At 41.5% G+C, this 19,925-nt stretch overlaps 2 protein-coding genes across 4 annotated transcripts in view; one reads left to right on the plus strand and one right to left on the minus strand.

The window, feature by feature from the left end:
* The window catches only part of LOC307140246 (vinexin-like), a 70,920-nt gene extending 67,069 nt beyond the window's left edge, over positions 1–3,851 (minus strand). For 2 of the 3 annotated variants that reach the window (XM_079839595.1, XM_079839590.1), the window contains exon 1: positions 54–682. The gene's annotated coding sequence lies outside the window, so the exon portion shown is untranslated. Of the gene's footprint in view, positions 1–53; positions 683–3,492 lie in introns of those variants that run through there. The other variant, XM_079839594.1, reaches the window with a different exon arrangement.
* An 8,429-nt stretch (positions 3,852–12,280) lies between these two features.
* fam149a (family with sequence similarity 149 member A) overlaps positions 12,281–19,925 on the plus strand; it is a gene marked incomplete at its 5' end in the record, with an annotated part of 42,232 nt that continues 34,587 nt past the window's right edge. The window contains one exon of the mRNA XM_079839255.1: positions 12,281–12,388. Within this exon, the coding sequence (XP_079695381.1) occupies positions 12,281–12,388 (108 nt within the window). The remainder of the gene's footprint in view (positions 12,389–19,925) is intronic.

Genomic DNA, 19,925 nt, shown 5'->3' on the forward strand with positions numbered 1-19,925 from the left:
GACAAGCCCCCTCGCTGAGCAAGTGCTCAAGCTATTTTCAGATGGAGACATACACGTCTGCAGGCTGGAAAGTTACTCCACGCCTCTGGGGAAAAGTGACAACATATACAGATCTGTGCTTAAGGAGATATGAGTGGTTAAACATTTTGGCTTTGCCAGTGCATACTACTCGCCACCATGCGCTAATATGTGCAATTAAGAATGACTGTCAGGTAACGTTTTAAAAAATGAATCAAAATCCAAAGAAAAAATCTCGGTTTATAACTTTATACATATTAACAAGGGCAGCATTACCATTTTTAAGCACACTTCAGATCATCATTTTTACTTAAAGTTTACTTTTAGTGATCCAAGCTCCATGATGCTGACTCTATTTTTGTCTCTGACACTGTTTGCTGATGACAATTCTAATTTATCAGCGTGTCTAAACTATAGTTTAGAGTGAAGAAAGTTGCCCTGGAGCCATGCTACACTATAAAGACGGATTAACTTGCCACTCAGTATAAAGCGCAACAAATGAACTGTCTAAATTCCTTAAGACGACACCAGGCCCAAAGAGTTTCACTCTTTCACCTCTAAATAGATTTTTGTTGTTGTTGTTCTTCTGTTTTGTCCTTAAATATTACAACCCACATCAGGAAAAATGTCACACTTGATTGCCCTTGCAAAGACTTTTCAGACTGAGATTCACTTTTATATCTAACAGCAAGAGAGCAACAGTAACACAGAAGGTCTGACACCTTGAGAGCTGCACCCTCCCGTCGCGAGAGATGCCGTCACCCAGGAGCTCAAGGAATGTGCAGAGACTGAAGGTGTCAGCACAAACCTGAGCCAAAGAAAACCACCCAGAAAAGCTAACATCGCTCGTGCCGGAGATGACTTAGGTGTTACATCAACCGAAGCCTTTAAACTGTAGCTGAAAGGAAGGTATCAGGTCATGATCCAGGACTTAGCAGGACTTAGTTTTCCCAAAACTGAATAAGATCAAATTATGACCTGCGTTTAAATTTACTGGTGAGAAACAAAGTATAGCTTATTGGCATCTTTACTTTTTTTTTTTCAATTCAGAAAAAACAAACATTGACACTTCAGAATCCATCAATCTTAGTTTTATTTTTAAATGTTAGTCTGGGATCACCTGAAAACTTCTGTAGCATCCTGTTCACTCAGTAGGAACCATGAAAGCCAAATGGTGCTGCATAAACCTACACTCTAACTACTATTAAATATCATAAATATACATGTATATATCCGGGCCTTTTGTGTTTACATGCATGAGTCTCTTGCAGATATTATAATATAAATGAATACTTAAAGCTACACTATGTAACTTTTCCGTCCACTAGAGGTCGCCTGTTCAAAACAAAGACGTAGTTTGATGACGCCACGTTTGAGCACAGAATCTCGGGACATGTGGTCTTCACCTCACAGCCGATGGGAAACAGTCAGGATAGGACTCGGGCAGAAATCATGTTCATGGATGCGATTATTAACATTACTGTAGTGAAGCAGAGCAGGAGCGAGTGTTGTGGAGCTGAGCAAGGCCGCTGGAGCGATTGAAGAGCGGGACTGTTATTATGTTATAGTCGCCGGCGGGACTTTTATTATGACACGGTTGCCGGCGGCACTTCCTCTTCTCCAGTGCTGAGTGTGAGGTATTAACGCAGCTCTGTTTATCGTATTAGATATATCTGAGTGTGATGAAAAGGAAGTTATGATGTTCGCTCGGCGGCTGCTATGACACTTGTTCACAATGCAGTGAGAGTAAAGTGTTTCACTGAATAAAACCGGAGACCGAGGGTGACGCAGATATGACGCAATCAACAGGCGACTCCCTCAAACGCATAGCTCACACGTCCCGGCTCCTTGGTTAAAATAGCAATTTTCTCACGATTAACAAATAGTTGAAAACATTTGGGATATTCTAAGTACTCAACTGAACAAAATATATAACACTGGCCTAGTGATTTCTGGATGTTTTACTGCAAAAATCCTACATAGTTCACCTTTAAAGAGAGTACTTTCATGACTGTTTTTAACACACTTAGGTAGACTTCTGCACTTTGCACTTTACTTCAAAGTACATTTTAAATCGTTTTAATAATCTTTTGTCATGCTTTCAGAAAGTACACTTGCTGTGATGTGTGCTGACTAAAGCACATACAAAATAAATTGATTATGATCTGAACTGCAGTGAGTTATTCAATATTACAGTTCATGTAAATATATTTTAAATGTACTAAACTGCAACATCACCATTACAAATGTATATATACAAATACAAAAAAGTTTCAACAGAAATTATATTACATTTTAGTTTACCATAAATGCTTATATTCGGCAGTACACTTTATCCCTATTTCAAAGACAACAGTAGAATTATTTATGAAATTACAAATAAAGAAAAAAAAGTGTCAAAAAAGCACTCTCAACTAATTGCATTTGATATAAATTTAAACTAAAATACACTTTCATTAACAAAAGTGTCCGAAAACATTACACTGAGATTGTGCTTACTGTAAATATATTATTTTAAAATATAACCTATTATTTATACAATACATAGGCCTTCTCTTTTAAAAATCATAGGGCAAACTTGTTCAACTGTTTAAATAATTAAGTACAAAGACTTTTTGTCATGACCTTTGACACTCGCAGCAATAGCAGGCCTACTCAATCCTAGCTTTTTATTATAGCCAAACAGTAACTAGTAATATTAAATAGATGTCTTCCAAAAAAGATAATCTTAGAACTTGTGAATTCCGTTAATAATAAATAATAATAATGTCGTTCTGTAGGCAACACAATATCATATGCTATTTTCTTTGGGGGGGGGGAAAGACGATTATCATGTAGCTCATCTAGTCAATGACATAGTGCACATCTGTAATGACCTCCTTGACCTTGCACCTGCTCAAGCACATCAGAGCCTGTGACACATTGATGGCAGTTGCACAGCAACCATTGAACAAGGGCTCATTAAAGCTCCAGTGGAGGTAGGCGAAAGGCCCTTGGTGCTTTAATCATTAAATACCTGATGTAAATGGAATACCTTGCAACAGACTGTGCACACCATTTTGTGCTGGCGTAGTTTTGTTTTTCTTCAATACAGTCTGCAAGATCTCATATGTGCCTGCTCTCACATGATGATACATCACGAGTCTGACATTTTCATAGCCTAGGTCTGTGACAGTGGGACAATACAACAGCATGTCCAATCTAACCGAAGGCACCTCACGTGCAGCAATATAAGCATTTAAGTTCATATTGTACAAATAAAAATACAAAAAATATATGTTTTATAGTGCATATTGTGTAATACTCCATCCAATTAGTGCATATAACATTTTTGGAATAGCCTACTGCTTGATTCAAAATGTTATAGTGTATATAGTTTTTTGCAATTTTAAATGCATACGTACAATGCAATAATGCAATGGGTAAAATGTAATGCAAATTGTTCCTGCAGTGCATTTTGCTTTCTGCACCTACCTCCCATATGTTGTGCAATCCAGCAGACTAAACGCGTTTTAAGTTCCTTCATATATTATTATCCGGTTGAACGAAAGCACACACGTGTGTTTGCCTCAAAAACATGAATTCATTCTCGCGCCAGTCCCTCGCGCAGCTTCTCGGCAACAACAGCGCGAATGGCAGTCGATTATTATTGTTCTTCTCAACAAGCGCTATGGCTGCCCAGACACAATATTCACATTTCAGACGCGCTTTCTTGACTCAAGAGATGGAAACGCGGATCAGTGATGAAGCATGCCGACCCCCTTCTCAATGCACTTGTTTTGGGTCGACAGAGATGAAGGGCTCTCATTGGTTTGGAGAGGATCCTGGTAGTCATAGTAACAGCCAACAGAGAGCATGCTTTATCATGGGATGGTAATGAATAGCGCAGTACCCCTCCCTTGTGGTGGATATTTACTGAGGAATGTTTTCCTGCTGGAGGTACACTCTATGTAATGATGTTTAGAGGAAGCTCATTGTGGAAACGACAATGGACCTTTCATTAAAGTGACAATGCCTCTAGTATTACAGTTTATGTGAATGTCGGTGTTTTGACTATTGTGAAAGAAAATTACCCTTATTACTATAGCAAGCAAACTAAACCATCACTTACATCTTCCACCAGCGTGCATCCTCTCATCTCTGGGACATATTGCAGTTGAATCGCCAGATATGAAAAAAGTGATAAGCTAACACTTTACAATAAGGTTCCATTTGTTAAGTTAACCACATGAACTCATGCATTTATTAATAGGCTACATTATTAAAATCAAAAGTTGTATCTGTTGATATTATTTATTGGTTCTGAACTGCTGTATTTCATTAATAAAGAATAATTAATACTGTAACAAATGTATTGCTCATTTTTGGTTAATATAGCTAATTCATTAACTACCTTTTTACATAAGTAGACCTTATTGTAAAGTGTTACCAAAAAGTAACTGAGGTGCTGATTGGCAGTAATATATTCATACAAATGAACATTAATTATTTAATTGCTAACTTAGATGACTAAGTAAAATGCCTATTAATTTATCTTTTACGACCACTTTGGATGACTTTACTGATGAAGAAGATCAAGTATATTCACTGAAAAAAAGGATTTTTACTGCTTGTTCAAATTGCTTAATTAAAATGAGCGAAAGCAACACAATGGCTATACATTTTGTCCTAACTTAATTTGATTGTGTTCAATCCACTTAAATATATAAGTCAAATTTAAGTTGACTTAATCCGTTTGTGTTGAGATTACATGAATGATTTGTGTTACAGTAACTGAAACTGGGCGGGGCATGTTAGTTCCCAGCGTGCTTTGCATATGGCTAAATCAAGAGAGGGTAAATGTGGTTATTTTATATGTAAAAGGGTCATTTTATGTATTTTTGAGCAAGATGAGAAAGGGAGAGACTTGATTGTGTTTAATATTTAATTATGTTGGAATTATTAGAACAATTTAAATTACAGTGGGTTACCATTGAGGAGAAGAGTGGAGCATTTTCTTAGGCTGTGGACTAAAACAAATAATGTTTTAGAGCTCCCAATATGTAGTATTTAAGACACTAATGTGTGCTGTAACCAGCTAAAAGATTGATAACTTGTCAGTGCAGCATTATAATGTAATTGTGTATCACTAAAATATTGGAAATGGATGTAGGTGAATGAATATATGAAATGTAATGCCTGAATCATGTCAGGGAGCCATATAAAATTCACTTTGAGACTACTTAATTGGATCACTTAAAATGTATTCAGTCTATGATGTTGAAGTTACATGAGCAAATTAAGTTTGTTGAACTTAATTGATTCATGTGGGACTGATGTACACAATTAAATCATGTAAATCCAACAGACTCTTATTTTTTCTGTGTTGCAAATCTATTTAAAGGGTTAGTTCACCCAAAAATGAAAAGAAAGTTCTGTCGAAAAATATTTCAACAGTTTTTTTTCCAAAACAACACTGAAACCTAGCTTTCAATGTATGAAAAAAAAATTCAAAATATGTTATCATACAAGTTTGGAAAGACACGAGGGTGAGAAAATGATGACAGAATTTTCATCTTTGGGTGAACTATGCCTGTTTTTTTAATTATCGGTCTAGAATCACTTCCTTGGTACTGGTCTTTTTTTAATGTAAAATAGGTCACACAGGTGTGAATGAACGAAAACATCAATAGGAAATAATCTGATACCTCCACTGCCTTCTGTTACTCTGATCGCATTAAGCAGGTCACCCTGCAGACATGCCACATATTTCATCGAGTACCATTTTGGGAGTTTCCTTGTCCCTGCTATAGGGTTGCTTGAGCCTGTCAGACATTCGCTCACACATCTAAATTTAACCGGCAAACTGTCAACTACCACTACGCTTTGCACTTTGTCACCTTCAAGAGACCAGACAGGGCCTGATAGAAAAACTAAGGGAAGATAATCAGTAATGCTGCATTTCAGATAGCACAATTTTGATTAAACCTTGCTTATATTATACCACCAGAGCGGCGTATAATTAATCCCACTGATTTCTATCAATATGATGCTTGCTAACCTAAAGTGAAATGTCCTAAAGTTTGGACTTCCCTCTCAGTACATGTACCACTTCATGGTCATTTTAAAGCACAGTAACATGGCTCAATGGCTTTATTCAGCTCTTCAAGGATTGCTGACATTCCACCTGTGTTAATCTTTTTCACATGGAAATGTTTGATTTCTTTTTAGGGTTCATAAGCAGCTGGTGGACAAAAATGGCACCTTATTACTTTATTTAAAAAGTACTATATTATATTATTTCTTAAAAGCAAATGTATATGCTCTGAAGTACAATGTGAGGCAATATTACAAAAATATGTTGCTGTAACTGAACTAATTGACAAAATTACAGAATTATGACAAAATTAGCCTTGTTGAATGTGATCCACTAATAGCTATTTCAGAGAGGAACTGAGAGCAGAGATAAATGGACATCACATCTATTCCCATTATCCCCTTAGGACAGAAACACACAACTGGGATTTTGAGGGAACTCACATTGCCCCCTACTGGTACATGTGTAATAGACATTATAAAACTGATCTGTGTTTTAAAAAGAGCAACACAAATTGTGTTTTTTTTTATATTGCTCTGCAGTCTCTTTGCACATAATTTTTGTATTGAATTTTTTTATTAAAAATTAATATTTAATATCCAGTTTGTGAATAACCAAAATAAAGTTGGATAACATTTTATTTGAGTTGGATAGTGCAGTCAGCGGGTCGTTTTTGCAAAAGAAACCCCTTCAGGTTTGTACGGTACTGTGCGGCCTGATCACTCTTTAGCGGTTTATTTTATGATAATGGCCTGCTGACTGTACATTTTTATCCTACGTTGGGGTTTCTCTACATGGCTAAACGGTCCTTGTGGAAATTTAGTTTTTATCACTTTGCCTCTGTTTTGGGCCTGAGCTGAATCTAATAACCTCATGTCTATAAAAACAATATTATGTGTCTGCATTGTAGGCTACATCTTGTCTGTGGATGATTAAAAAAATCTATTTAATAACAGCAGTGCTATCCAAATGACATAAATTACCGCAGAAGCCTAAAGGTGTGGCATAACAACACCTTGTGCCAGTGACAAAGAAACTTGTAAAATTCCCACAGGATGCATTAGGAATTTCGAATCAAATTTCGGAGCAGTCGGGGCCTAATGATAGTCAGACTGGTAATTTGAAGGTTGTGGGTTAGATTCTCAATACCAGTGTTGTGCCAAATTCTGACCCCCTGCCAGATTATTACCCCCCTAGTATTGGGGGAGTAGGTTTGGGGTTAGGATTAGGCAATCAGGTAGCGACTTCAACAAGGGGCACAACAAGAAATTCGGCACAACACTGGCATGACTGAGGTGCTCTTGAGCAAGGCACCTAACTCCCCGGGCGCCGCACCATGTGTCCATGGTTTGCTGTGTGTGTGTGCTCCTATTAATGTGTGTGCGCTAACTTGGCTGGGTTAAATGCAGAGGGCAAATTCAAAGTATGGGTTACCATAGTTGGCCTTCAAGTCGTCACTTTCACTTCATCTTGTATTTCTTTGAGAATCGTCCTCATGAGGATAACCTTCACAAACATGACACGAATGTTAAATAACTTATTTTACAAGCTGACACCTGCTTATCAGCTGACATATTTAACAGAGCTCTTTCCATTGTTCTAAATACATTTTAGTGAATAAAGGTTCCTCATGAGGGTGTAAGAAATTACCCCCTTCCCCCTACCCCTGTTAGCCCTGTGATTGCTGCGGGAGCCCCAAAAGGATAGTTTTACCTGCGGACAGAGTGTCCTCTGTCCACTTTACAGAGGCTTCCATGTTGCTCTCCCTTTGTTGCCCTGCTCACACACCCACTCAGGCTGTAATTGGAATCTGGCCTTACACAATGACAAGAGAGGTGAAGGACTAGTCTGGAGCCACAGGCTGGGAAAAGCAGGTCATACCTGCCTACACACCTATGCACAATACCTACGGACCCCACCAAGCCCTGGAGTTCACAGGAAACTAAAGCCAGTGAAATCTCCTGTAACGGAATACCGTGGGGTTCTTGGGTTTCACTGACACATTGCTGCTGCACATAACACTGAATTGTAGTTTTCTATATAGTACATTTTCACTCAAAAAATGTATACAAAATGAGCCTCTCACAAAATGGAGTCAGTGTGAAGTCAAGTGCTGGTAATGCTGTGAGTGCAGAGAAGGGGACAGGTTAATCTCATGCTGACATTAGGATATTTTCAAAAGATCTGTCCAAAAGATAGAAAAAAAGACAATTTTGTATTCAAACTGTGAAAGGGGATAAAACACAAGAACAATAAAATGAAATAAATTTAAATATCTACTACTTATGATATGATTGATATCAGTGTTATTTCTTGCGATCTACAGTACAGTCTGAGACCACCAGTGAAAATGGCTGTTTGGTACAATTGTATTATTACAAATTGTTCGTTATCAACGTAAAAATCTGAGTGAAAGGTTGAGTTGAAAATGAATACAAATTTCAAAGTTTCTTGGTATTTTGTCTTTTCCCTTTTCTGACTCCACAAGTGTCTAAACCTGATAATCATTTTCTCCAGCAAAATTGGAAAATGATACAAAGTGCATCTTGAGCTTCAACAGAGACAAGATATACATAGATCCACATGATCAGTGTCACATAGTGACCCAGAATGTTTAATATTTCTTATTCGTTTTACATCATAACCTTTCATTGTTGTAAGTATTTAAATATTTTTTAAACTTTCTGTTTATTTCCAGGGTTAAGAAAAATCTCAGATTTTCACCATGCCTGGGTGTTATAGGGCTAATCAGTAAATCAGGTCTGATTAATCAGGTTGCTCCTCAGTCTGATCAGTTATGTCCTATTGTGAATATGAACCAACTAATAACTTTGTAACTCAACCAGCACTTGTCATACTTGTTATGAGAGGAATGTTTGTAGAATAAACTCATTAAAAAGCATACTAATAATAGACAAAAACAAAATTACTCAAATTAAAATGAAAATTGAAAATATACTAATTCAAAATATTAATAAAAAAATATAATAGTGCAGTGATACTACAAATAACACTGATGTTATTGTTTGTTTAGTTATTTGCTTTGTTTTGCTGAACTTATGTACAGCTACAGTTACTAATGTATGCTGTCTTCTGACAGTAACTTCCGGGTGACTTTGACAGCAGCAGGGTCCTGGTACCAGACGTGTGGCCTGGTATTAGGAGCTAAAAGCTGGCTCAGCTGAGTGTCAGTTCTAGAAATATAAACAAAGATTGCCTGACTTTGACCTGGACGTTTAACACAAAGATGTGTCTTAGTTACCAGAGTAACTTACTGCATGGGTCACCTAGCAATCATCAAAGACTCAGGTATTGACTGTATAATCTTACATTTGGGAAAGGACAAAAAAAGCATTCGTTCAAACTTCTCTGATTAATACATCTCAAAGAGCTATTGTTTTCATAAACCTCTGTTCACTTTTAGATGTCAATCATTGGTTCCAAAGACACAAATAACAGTGTATCTAAGCATAAAATTAAGACTGAAAAAAAAAAGCCCAGAGGATGATGTTATGTAATGATGCCCATGTTCTGTATTATGGTGTTTACCCAAAACATGGATTAAACATCGGTGTTCCATGTCATTGCTTGTCTTTCCCGAAGGCAACAAGGCTCATAAGCTGTTTAAAGAGCTAAAAGCAGAGAGGGAAAATGGGATGAATGCAACTCAAGTATTACTATAATAAAGAATCTGTCTATATTAACCAGTGGGGGCTTTGTGTCATTAAACAAACTCTTGTACATAAATGTTTGTACATATTCAAAGTTAAAGCGTCTAAGGCCAGACTTTAAGCACTAGCAGTGCTATAAAATATGTTACATTGACAAATATTCAAATGACATTATTCCTGTTTTCCCCCCATTTAATAAAAATAGAAAAGAGAGCAAAAAAATAAAAACACACTCACACACATTACCTTTAAATGAAGGCATTCTGGCTTTGCATGGCAGTGGTGTTGGATTGGTGGTTTAGGATCACAAGCTCATCGATAAGCTCATTGGCCTCTGTGTCCTCCACATGAGAGATCATATCATCCCCAGCTGTTATCCAAAACACGTATGTAAGTCAGGTCTTGTTTCGCTCCAGACTCCAGGTCCTCTTCCTAAGTGCCTGCTATCCAGTCCAAATCTTTTTTCTGCCCCTCTTTGTGTTTAACCTTCCACTGTTGATGTGTTCCACAGGATGGAGACCCTCTGAGGTGATGAACCTGCTCTGAAAGGTTCTCTATGGGTTTCCACATATAGACCTGAGTTACATCCTCAGTCAGATCCGCTCCAAGTAAACACACACACGCACACGGCTTCCAGCAAAGGAACAAGCGTTCTTTGTGTCTCACGTTTTACAAATACTATAAGCTGTCTGGGCTTAGCACGTAAGTGGACCAATCAGAGCTCAGAGGCTATGGAGGAGGCTGGGTAATAGGCATTAAATCAAAGCAGATGGGAACGACTGAATATATGTGGGGACAGGTAATCAGTGCTGGTGGTGAGCTGCTCAGTGGCTACGGGTGGCAGTAATCCATTGTACCCTGGCCTTTGCTTCAGACACTTTTGCATTAATATTTGCTCTATTATCCTGCAAGGTTATTTCTGGTGTTGTTGTTTTTTTTTGTTTTTTTTTGCTTCAAAGACATGGATGAGGTAATTTGTTTAACTGAGTTTAAACCTAAAATGTTATTTTGGCGGTAAAATAGCGATTTACCAGTATATGGAGTGAGAAAAGAATGTTCTTTAAGTAAGGTCGAAAGGAAAGAAAGGAAGAAGGAAAGGGGAAAACAACGGCTGAATAAATTATCAAAAGGATTCTGTAGTTCCAATGACTTAGAACCTAATATATATATTGTACCTGGAAAATTTCTATATTTACAATATTTGGTAACTCTTTATTTTGCACTTTGCATGTCTTTGTTACATGTTACATGTACGTCCTACAGTAATAACAGTAATTTATACATAACTACAAGCAACTAACCCTAAACCATAGGCTACTCATAAGGACATGTTGTTAATTAACATTACTCATTAATACTTGAATAATATTACTCATTAACAATGAATGGTTACACATAATTTTAAGGTGTTAGTATTACAGTGTAATTATACATTTAAGTACTGTGTAATAATAATTAACTACATGTATGTACTATAGGGTTAAGGTAAGGATGAGGGTTTGGTTTAGGGTTAAATGCATGTAATTATGCATCATTTACAGATATTACTCAGACACTACATGTAACGTGTAACAATGACACTGTAAAATAAATAATAATTAATAATTGTATAACTGTAATAAGGACCTTTAAATAAAGTGTAACCCAATATTTAACCCTCAATGTGTGATATGCCCATTTTATGGGTAAAGAAAATGATGATAATGCAGTAAATTATTATAGTAATAAAAAGAATACAGAGCCATATTTGCTCCCCTTTTCCTCTAAAACTAGTTTGGAGATAGTAAGATTGTTTATGTTTTTGAAAGAAATGTCTTATGCTGACTAAAACTGCTATTTATTTGAATATTCTTGTATAATACTTTGTAATAAAATGTAGTTGTATTAATGACAAAGCTGAATTTTCAGCAGCCATTATTCCAGTCAGTGTCACATGATCCTTCAGAAATCATTCTAATATGATAATAATATATAATATATTATACATATAATAATAATAATAATAATAATAATAATAATAATAATAATAATAATAATAATAATAATAAACAGTTGTGCTGCTTGATATTTTTGTGGAACCTGTGATTTAAAAAATCAGGAATCATTAGAACAATAGAACATTTTGTAACAATGTAAAAGTCTGTAACTTTTGATTTAGAGCATCCTTGCTAAATAAAATCCAGACCTCAAACTTTTGCACTATAATGTATGTAATATAGAAGCTTTTTTATTACTATATTTCTATCTTATGTTTATTAATGCACTATACATGGTAAAACTACTTTGAAACATGTTGAAGTATTCGATCCATTTGAAACCATGTATTTTACAAGCAAACCTAGCTATTTCTGTCAAGTGAATCCGTTGAGTCTGAGTGGACTCAGTCTCATTATCCTCTGGCTACTGAAAAGTCTTAACAAAGACGTAAAGCTAGGACTGGCGGCACCTTAAGGGAGGGGACAGTGTGATTGGAGGGTGACCGGGGGGCTTGAATTATGGGTGTATCACTTTCAACATGACCTTTCAGTACCTCTCATCGCTGGCCCTCCCAAGACGACGCCAGCTATTCATCTCTCCACCTCCTAGGATTCACAGCCCCCGACCTGATGACCCTGACCACACAGTATCCTCTTGCACTATTTATATGCACTTTTCATAAATAAACTTGCCACTGAAGCACCATAAGCACGGCACCATAAGCACGGCTCAGTGTTGACCCTCAAAGGAATTGACGCCACGGATCAGTGAAATAAAACTCTTGTGATTGTTGTATCTCCACAGAGAAACACACAACAGCCATAATAGTTTTAATTCACATAATTCCCTAACAGCTGATGTTCTGTCCATTTTATTGTTCTTGTCCCTCGCATGTTAGGCCTACTTCTATTTCTTGTCCCTAAGCTTTCAAATACGAGCAGAAAATATGGAATATCGCCCCTTATCTCTCAAGAAGATAGGTTACAGGATTTATACAGTACAGTACATATCTCTATAAATAGTTTTTTATTTGTAAAGACGTCCCCTTTCCTCAAAGCCAATTTACACAGAAGCTTAATGAAGCAAATCCCATGAGGTCCTGCGGCCTACCTAAATAGCCACCTCTTTACTGATTAATAGGCCTTATGAAGTCGTTGAATGTTTCCAAATATTGAAAACACTTTAAAAAAGAAGAAGAAGAGGAGGAGGAAGAAGAAGACGACCTTGTTATTGCGATGTGAGTAGTGCTTGGAGCAAACCTAAATGTAACACTGGCATCTGCTGTTCTATGGCTCCATCTAGTGTTCGCTGTGTAAATTGCACGTAGGTGATAGCATTTTAGATGTATTTCGAAGGTTTTTTTTATGTGTATTATCTCGATTTTGTTATTATAGAAATATATTTAAAGAATATTAAATCACTATTTTTAGAATTATTAATATTCTTTTTCTTTCATGTTCCCAGAGTAGGACTTGGTTGTACATTTTGATCTAGGCCTATAATTGGTTAAACGAACACACTATAAAATAATTACAGTAGGCCTATTGATTAGCTTTTGTTGATGAATCGTTCAGACCGCAAAGCAATAGAACAGAAAGCTGTTGACAGGTAGGCCTACCTTAGACTTTTGTTAGCGAGCATTTTTCGATTGACGACTAACTAATATTTTGTGATTTCTTAACCCTATGCATTATGTTCTAGCATTAAATACATTTAAAAAAATGCATATCATAATGGAAAATAGTCCAAAAAAGGTAAAATCATGATTTTGTACACACATGCACATTTCTTTTAAAAATGGATAGATATATACTTGGAACTCAAGAAACGAAAAATAACTAGATCCCTATCATTTAACCTTCAAAATGGCCAACTCCTCTTCAAAACTTATCCCCACTCTCATGGATGAGCTAACTCTGCACTCTTCCTATTGCCCTTTCCATAAAATATTGCTGTGTTAATTTTCTGAAAATAAATTACTTTGTTATTTATAGATAAATACAACTATAGGCTCCTACAATAAACACTTCAAATAAATTAATAACTGCAATTATATTATTTATGCAACTATGTATAAAAAAAAATCCCAATGGGGAAATACATTATTCCACTGTGGGTCAGCGTTGCCAAATGGAAAAGGGAGTTCCCTTTCGTTCAGTCACTACGACGTACGTTAGTGACTAACGAATGGGGGTTTCGCTTAGAAGCCAATCATCTTCATCGTGTTCAACAGCGCCCAATGGCAGTGCCAATGCCATGGGCATGCGGAATTTGCATGCGTAACTCCGCCCCACCTCGTGGGTATATAAGGAAGTACGCTGCGAACATCGCATTATGTTTCTGCTTTGGAGCCAAGAGGATCTCTTCACTCCTACAAGCCTGATCTGAGTCATCGACTGCTTTCGAGACGAGCAGTTTTCCAGAGGCGTTGGTGTTACGGCGCGTTCCAGTGATCATCATACTGCCTGCCTGCTGATCTGCGCAGTGGTCCGCTAGACAGCTGGTGTGTGGTCCCTGGGCGCTTCGGCGTTCTCTGCGAGGCTTTCCTCTCATAAAAGAGCTTACACGTGACGCGTCCTTTTCAGGATGTCTCGTCCGTGTACTTCTGGGTGTGGTCGGTTGCTTTCCTCCTCTGATGGGCACGAACACTGTCTGGTATGTTTGGGCTTTCAGCATGCTCAGACAGCGTTCGCGGATGAGTCATGTTCTCACTGCGGGAACATGACCATCGCAATGTTGCGGTCAAGACTCCATGACCTTCGTTCTGAAGTGAGAGTCCCCTCTACCACACCCCGATCTACTGAGTCCCAGAGGCCCAGTACTTCGGCTGGTGGTCAGGGTGACTTGACGGTTACGGTGTGGAACAAAGCCCCGACGCTCATGCCTCGGGCCACACCCCCGTCTTGCACATTGCAACCCGCGAGCGTTCAGATGCAGATCGCGGGGCCGGCTCCGGCCCCCCCGCGCATCTCATTTGGCGCTCCGGAGGAGGATGCGATGTCGATCACCGCATCACAAGGTGGGCTCGAGTCCTCTGGAGATGATGACTCGGCTGTGCTGCCGCCCTCGGGCGTGCCAGCATTGCCCGAGTCAGATCCAGAGCTGACAGCCATGTTGTCTCGGGCAGCCGCGAGTTTAGGGATCGAGTGGAACCCTCCACCCTGTCCCGAACGCTCAAGGCTCGATGATTGGTTTTTGGGGGCTCGCGCTGACACCCGTCAGTCCTTGCCCTCAATACCTTTCTTTCCCGAGCTGCATGAGGAACTCACGCGGTCCTGGAAGTCCCCGTTGTCTTCCCGTGACCGTTCACTGACTTCCTCCGCCTTCTCCGTCCTCGATGGGGCGGCAGCTAAAGGGTACACTGGGATCCCTCCAGTTGAACGTTCTGTTGCGATGCAACTGTGTCCTCAGAGCGCTTCAACCTGGCGTGGTGATCCTAAGCACCCCTCCAAAGCCTGTCGATTCACATCAACCTTGGTGGCGAAATCGCACAGAGCCGCGGGGCAGGCTGCCGCTTCGCTGCATGCCATGGCGATCCTTCAGGTCTACCAGGCCAGGATCCTCAAGGACATGCACGAGGGTGGAGTTGATCCGGGGCTCTTAAATGAGCTGCGTGCCGCCACCGACCTCGCTCTCCGGGCGACGAAGGTGACCGCACGCTCCCTGGGTCAAGTGATGTCCACAAATGTGGTCCAGGAGCGTCACCTGTGGCTGAACCTGGCCGATATGCGGGACACCGAGCGAACCCGGTTCCTCGATGCCCCCATATCCCAGGCCGGCCTCTTCGGCGGGGCGGTTGAGGACTTTGCCCAACAGTTCTCAATCGCCCAGAAGCAGACTGAGGCTATCAAGCATGTACTGCCCCGGCGGCCAGCTGCTGCCTCCACCCCGCCGCCGGCACAGTCAACTCAGTCTGCTCCACGCCGAGGACGCCCTCCTAAGGCTCCCGCCCAGGGCCGGCCCTGACCAATTTGCTGCCCTAGGCAAGATTTTACTTGGTGCCCCTTGTAAGGTTTAGCACTACATGTTATCAGTCTAAGTTGTGGAATTACTACTGTTTTATTTTTGTAATGCATTGATGTTTTTATTTTTATTTTCATTGTTGTTGTTCTATATGATGTCCAGTCCATTCTACCCCGTCATTATGTTCATGATATTATTATTATTATTTTATTTTTTAAAAGGCTGATGATAGTTAAACTATACAAAAATAGCACCTACGCCACATTACAGCTTAAACACAAATAGCAAGAGTAATAGCATCTAGCATTCATGCACAAACTATTCATTGAGAACTAGCAAAAGTGTTTGTTTTCCAGTAGATGGCAGCAATCTTCCACTAAACTATGCACATTCATGTTTTCACCATGAATTAAACTGAGAAATGTAGATATTTAATGTGAATTTTAAATAAAATGTTGCTATTTTAAATAAACCTGTATATGAATATCATTACTAATTTTGGCAAATACATTTTAAAAGGGCCATATGTCCCCTTAAAACTGCACAACTGTAGAGTAAAAATATTAGGCTATTAAAAAAGTGATATTGCATGCGTTTTTATTTACAAAATTACACTGGCTGGCCTCTGGAGAACCCAGAACAGCTGTTTGCATAAAGTTTAAGGTAAAACTGGAATGAATTAGCGAACATAAGTATTTTACTACTATGCAATTAAATAAACTGTATTAATTCATCCAAAAGCCTACATCACGTTACCTCTGTCTTTACACTGCAAAAAATGCTCTTCTTATTTAGTATTTTTTTCTTGTTTCCAGTCCAAATATCTAAAAAATCTTAAATCAAGATGTATTTACTAGTAAAATGACATTAGATATTTTTTCTTGTTTTCTGGGGGGAAAAAACACTCAAATGAAGTGAGTTTTTGCTTAAAACAAGCAAAATTATCTGCCAAATGGGGTGAGAAAAATTATCTTATTTCTGTTTGGGACGGAAACAAGAAACAAGATTTAATCAGAAACTAGATAATTTTTATCACCCCAGATAATTTAGCTTGTTTTAAGCATAAACTCACTTAATTTTGTTAATTTTATTTTCAAGAAAACAAGAAAATAGATCTTATGTCATTTTACTTATCTAGTAGGCTAAATGCATCTTAATTTAAGAAGTTTTAGATATTTAGACCAGAAACAAGACAAAAATACTAAGTAAGAAGAGCATTTTTGCAGTGTCTCCCTCATCTTCCCTGCATCAGAGGGCTTCTGTCTTTTTTGACACTACCATTCGGCCATCCATCATATCAGGCAACTTTCACCGTGTCTACACTTGGCGCGAGCGGCCAAGCACCGTAAAAAATGAAAGCAATCCTGTCTACATTAGATGCGGCGAGAGGCGACGCGACACAACACATTCCCAACGTTAAACTGATCGCGCGTTATATTTCTGACGCACTTCAAGTAGCTCGGCGGGGGGAGATTGATGAGGCGGACCGGGAAGAAGCGGGGCACTTAGTTAAGTTAATATTTCGAATTAATATTAATAAAATAGTATCAGTAATACATTTTGGCGCCCCTATGGATGAGTGGCGCCCCTAGCATTTGCCTATTCCGCCTATGCCACGGGCCGGCCCTGCTCCCGCCCCTCCCACCCGGTCCAAGCAGCAGCCTTCACCCGGGCCGGGTCGCGGAGGAAGCCGTAGGAAGGCGTCCAAGTCCCCTCAGGCCGCCCCGCGCCCCGCTAAACGCCAGGCCAAGCGGCGCTCCTGAGACGGACGGCTCAGGGATGGGAAATTCTTTCGAGGAGATGGTAGCAGGACCACTCCTTCCCCCGGTGGAGGGCCGGGGGAGAATCCTTTGTTCAGCTGCTGGCCCCCGGGTCAGCAGCACCCTATTTTGGTCAAAGAAAGAATTAACACTCCCATCCCTGAGCCCACAGAGTCCGGTGATGACGGTGCGCGCCACCCACGGGTCCCGCCACTCGCATCCCACTCTGTCGCCAGCCTCCTGGCAGAGCAGACCCCAGTGGAACGCTGGTCCTTCCCTGGTCTCCTCTGTCAGGACGCAGCTGTCAACCGTGCCCCCGCACCGGGACGCCCCACAGCCTCCCATGTCCGGGCCGGTGACGCTGCATCGCTGCAAGCCCACACCGGGTACGTCTGTACACCGTATGACCCCGCTGGTGCAGTTTCTGGATGTCTGGCTTCAGCTTCCAGGGCTGTCCCGCTGGGTCGAGCGGACCGTCAGGCGCGGCTACGCGATTCAGTTCGCGCAGGTTCCTCCCTGCTTCCGGGGAGTCCGTTCCACCATGATCGGGGCCAACGCCCCCGTCATGCGAGCGGAGATTGCCACCCTACTGGCGAAGGGTGCGATCGAACCTGTCCCTCCAGCCGAGATGAATTGCGGGTTTTACAGCCCGTACTTCATTGTACCCAAAAAGACCGGTGGGCTACGGCCAATCCTGGACCTGCGCGTCTTGAACCGTTACCTTCACCGGTTTCCGTTCAAGATGTTGACAGCGAAACGCCTTTTCGAATGCGTTCGTCCACACGATTGGTTTGCAGCGATCGACCTGAAGGACGCCTACTTCCATGTCTCCATTTTGCCTCGACACAGACCGTTCCTACGGTTTGCTTTCGAGGGGCGGGCATATCAGTACGCAGTTCTACCATTCGGGCTATCTCTGTCCCCTCGCGTCTTTACGAAGATTGCCGAGGCAGCCCTTGCGCCCCTTCGGCAGCACGGGGTCCGCATCCTGAACTACCTCGACGACTGGCTCATACTGGGTCCCTCTCGAGAGCAGGTTTGCGGACACAGAGATCTGGTGCTCCATCACCTAGCCCGTCTGGGCCTTCGGGTCAACTGGGAGAAGAGCAAACTTTGCCCCGCGCAGAGGATCTCTTTTCTCGGTATGGATATCGACTCGGTCGCCATGTGCGCGCAGCTTTCGAGCGAGCGCGCGCAGTCTCTGCTGACTTCCCTTCGACAACTCGAGGGCAAGAGTGCGGTTCCACTGAAACACTTTCAGAGGCTCCTGGGGCATATGGCATCTGCAGCCGCGGTAACGCCGCTCGGATTGCTTCATATGAGACCGCTTCAGCACTGGCTACGCGATCGAGTCCCGAGATGGGCATGGCGGTCTGGCACGCTCCGGGTCCCAGTGACCCGGGCCTGCTTACAGACACTCTCCCCGTGGTCGAACCTCAAGTTTCTACGGACCGGAGTGTCCTTAGAACGAGCTTCCCGGCATGTTGTTGTGACAACAGATGCATCATCCACGGGCTGGGGTGCCATGTGCAATGGACAAGCAGCCGCGGGCTCCTGGACAGGACCCCAGCGCCTTCTGCATGTCAATTGCCTCGAGTTACTGGCTGTACGGTTCGCCCTACACCGCTTCCGAGCGTTGCTGAAGGGTCAACATGTGCTAGTCAGGACAGACAACACGGCCGTAGTAGCGTACATCAACCACCAGGGCGGTCTACGCTCCCACCGTATGTCTCAACTCGCCGCCATCTCGTTTTGTGGAGTCAGAAGCGCCTGAGGTCCCTTCGTGCTGTCCACATCCCTGGAGACCTGAACTGTGCAGCTGACGAGCTGTCACGGTTTCAGCCTCTCCCCGGAGAGTGGAGACTCCACCCCCAGACGATCCAGCTGATATGGGAACGGTTCGGCGACACACAGGTAGATCTGTTTGCCTCCCAGGACTCTTCCCATTGCTCCCTGTATTATTCCCTGACCGAGGGCACCCTCGGCACGGATGCACTGGCGCACAGCTGGCCGTCCGGGCTACGCAAGTATGCGTTTCCCCCAGTGAGCCTTCTTGCACGGGTACTGTGCAAGATCAGGGAGGACAAGGAGCAGGTCGTCTTGGTCGCCCCGCTTTGGCACGGCCAGACCTGGTTCCCAGAACTCTTACTCCTTGCGACAGCCCCTCCCTGGCCTATCCCTCTGAGACCAGACCTCCTGACTCAGAGACGGGGCACCTTTTGGCACCCGCGTCCAGCGTTCTGGAAGCTCCACGTGTGGCTTCTGGACGGGACACGGCAGGTTTGAGTAGCCTTCCACCTGCGGTGGTCGCTACCATCACTTCCGCTAGAGCTGAGTCTACACGACGTCTCTACGCGTTGAAGTGGAACCTCTTCGTCACATGGTGCTCTTCCCGCCAAGAAGACCCCTGGAAATGCCCGATCGGGTCCGTGCTATCGTTTCTCCAGGAGGGGGTGGAGC

Source organism: Gobio gobio (genome assembly GCF_949357685.1).
Source record: "Gobio gobio genome assembly, chromosome: 16".
Taxonomy (NCBI): domain Eukaryota; kingdom Metazoa; phylum Chordata; class Actinopteri; order Cypriniformes; family Gobionidae; genus Gobio; species Gobio gobio.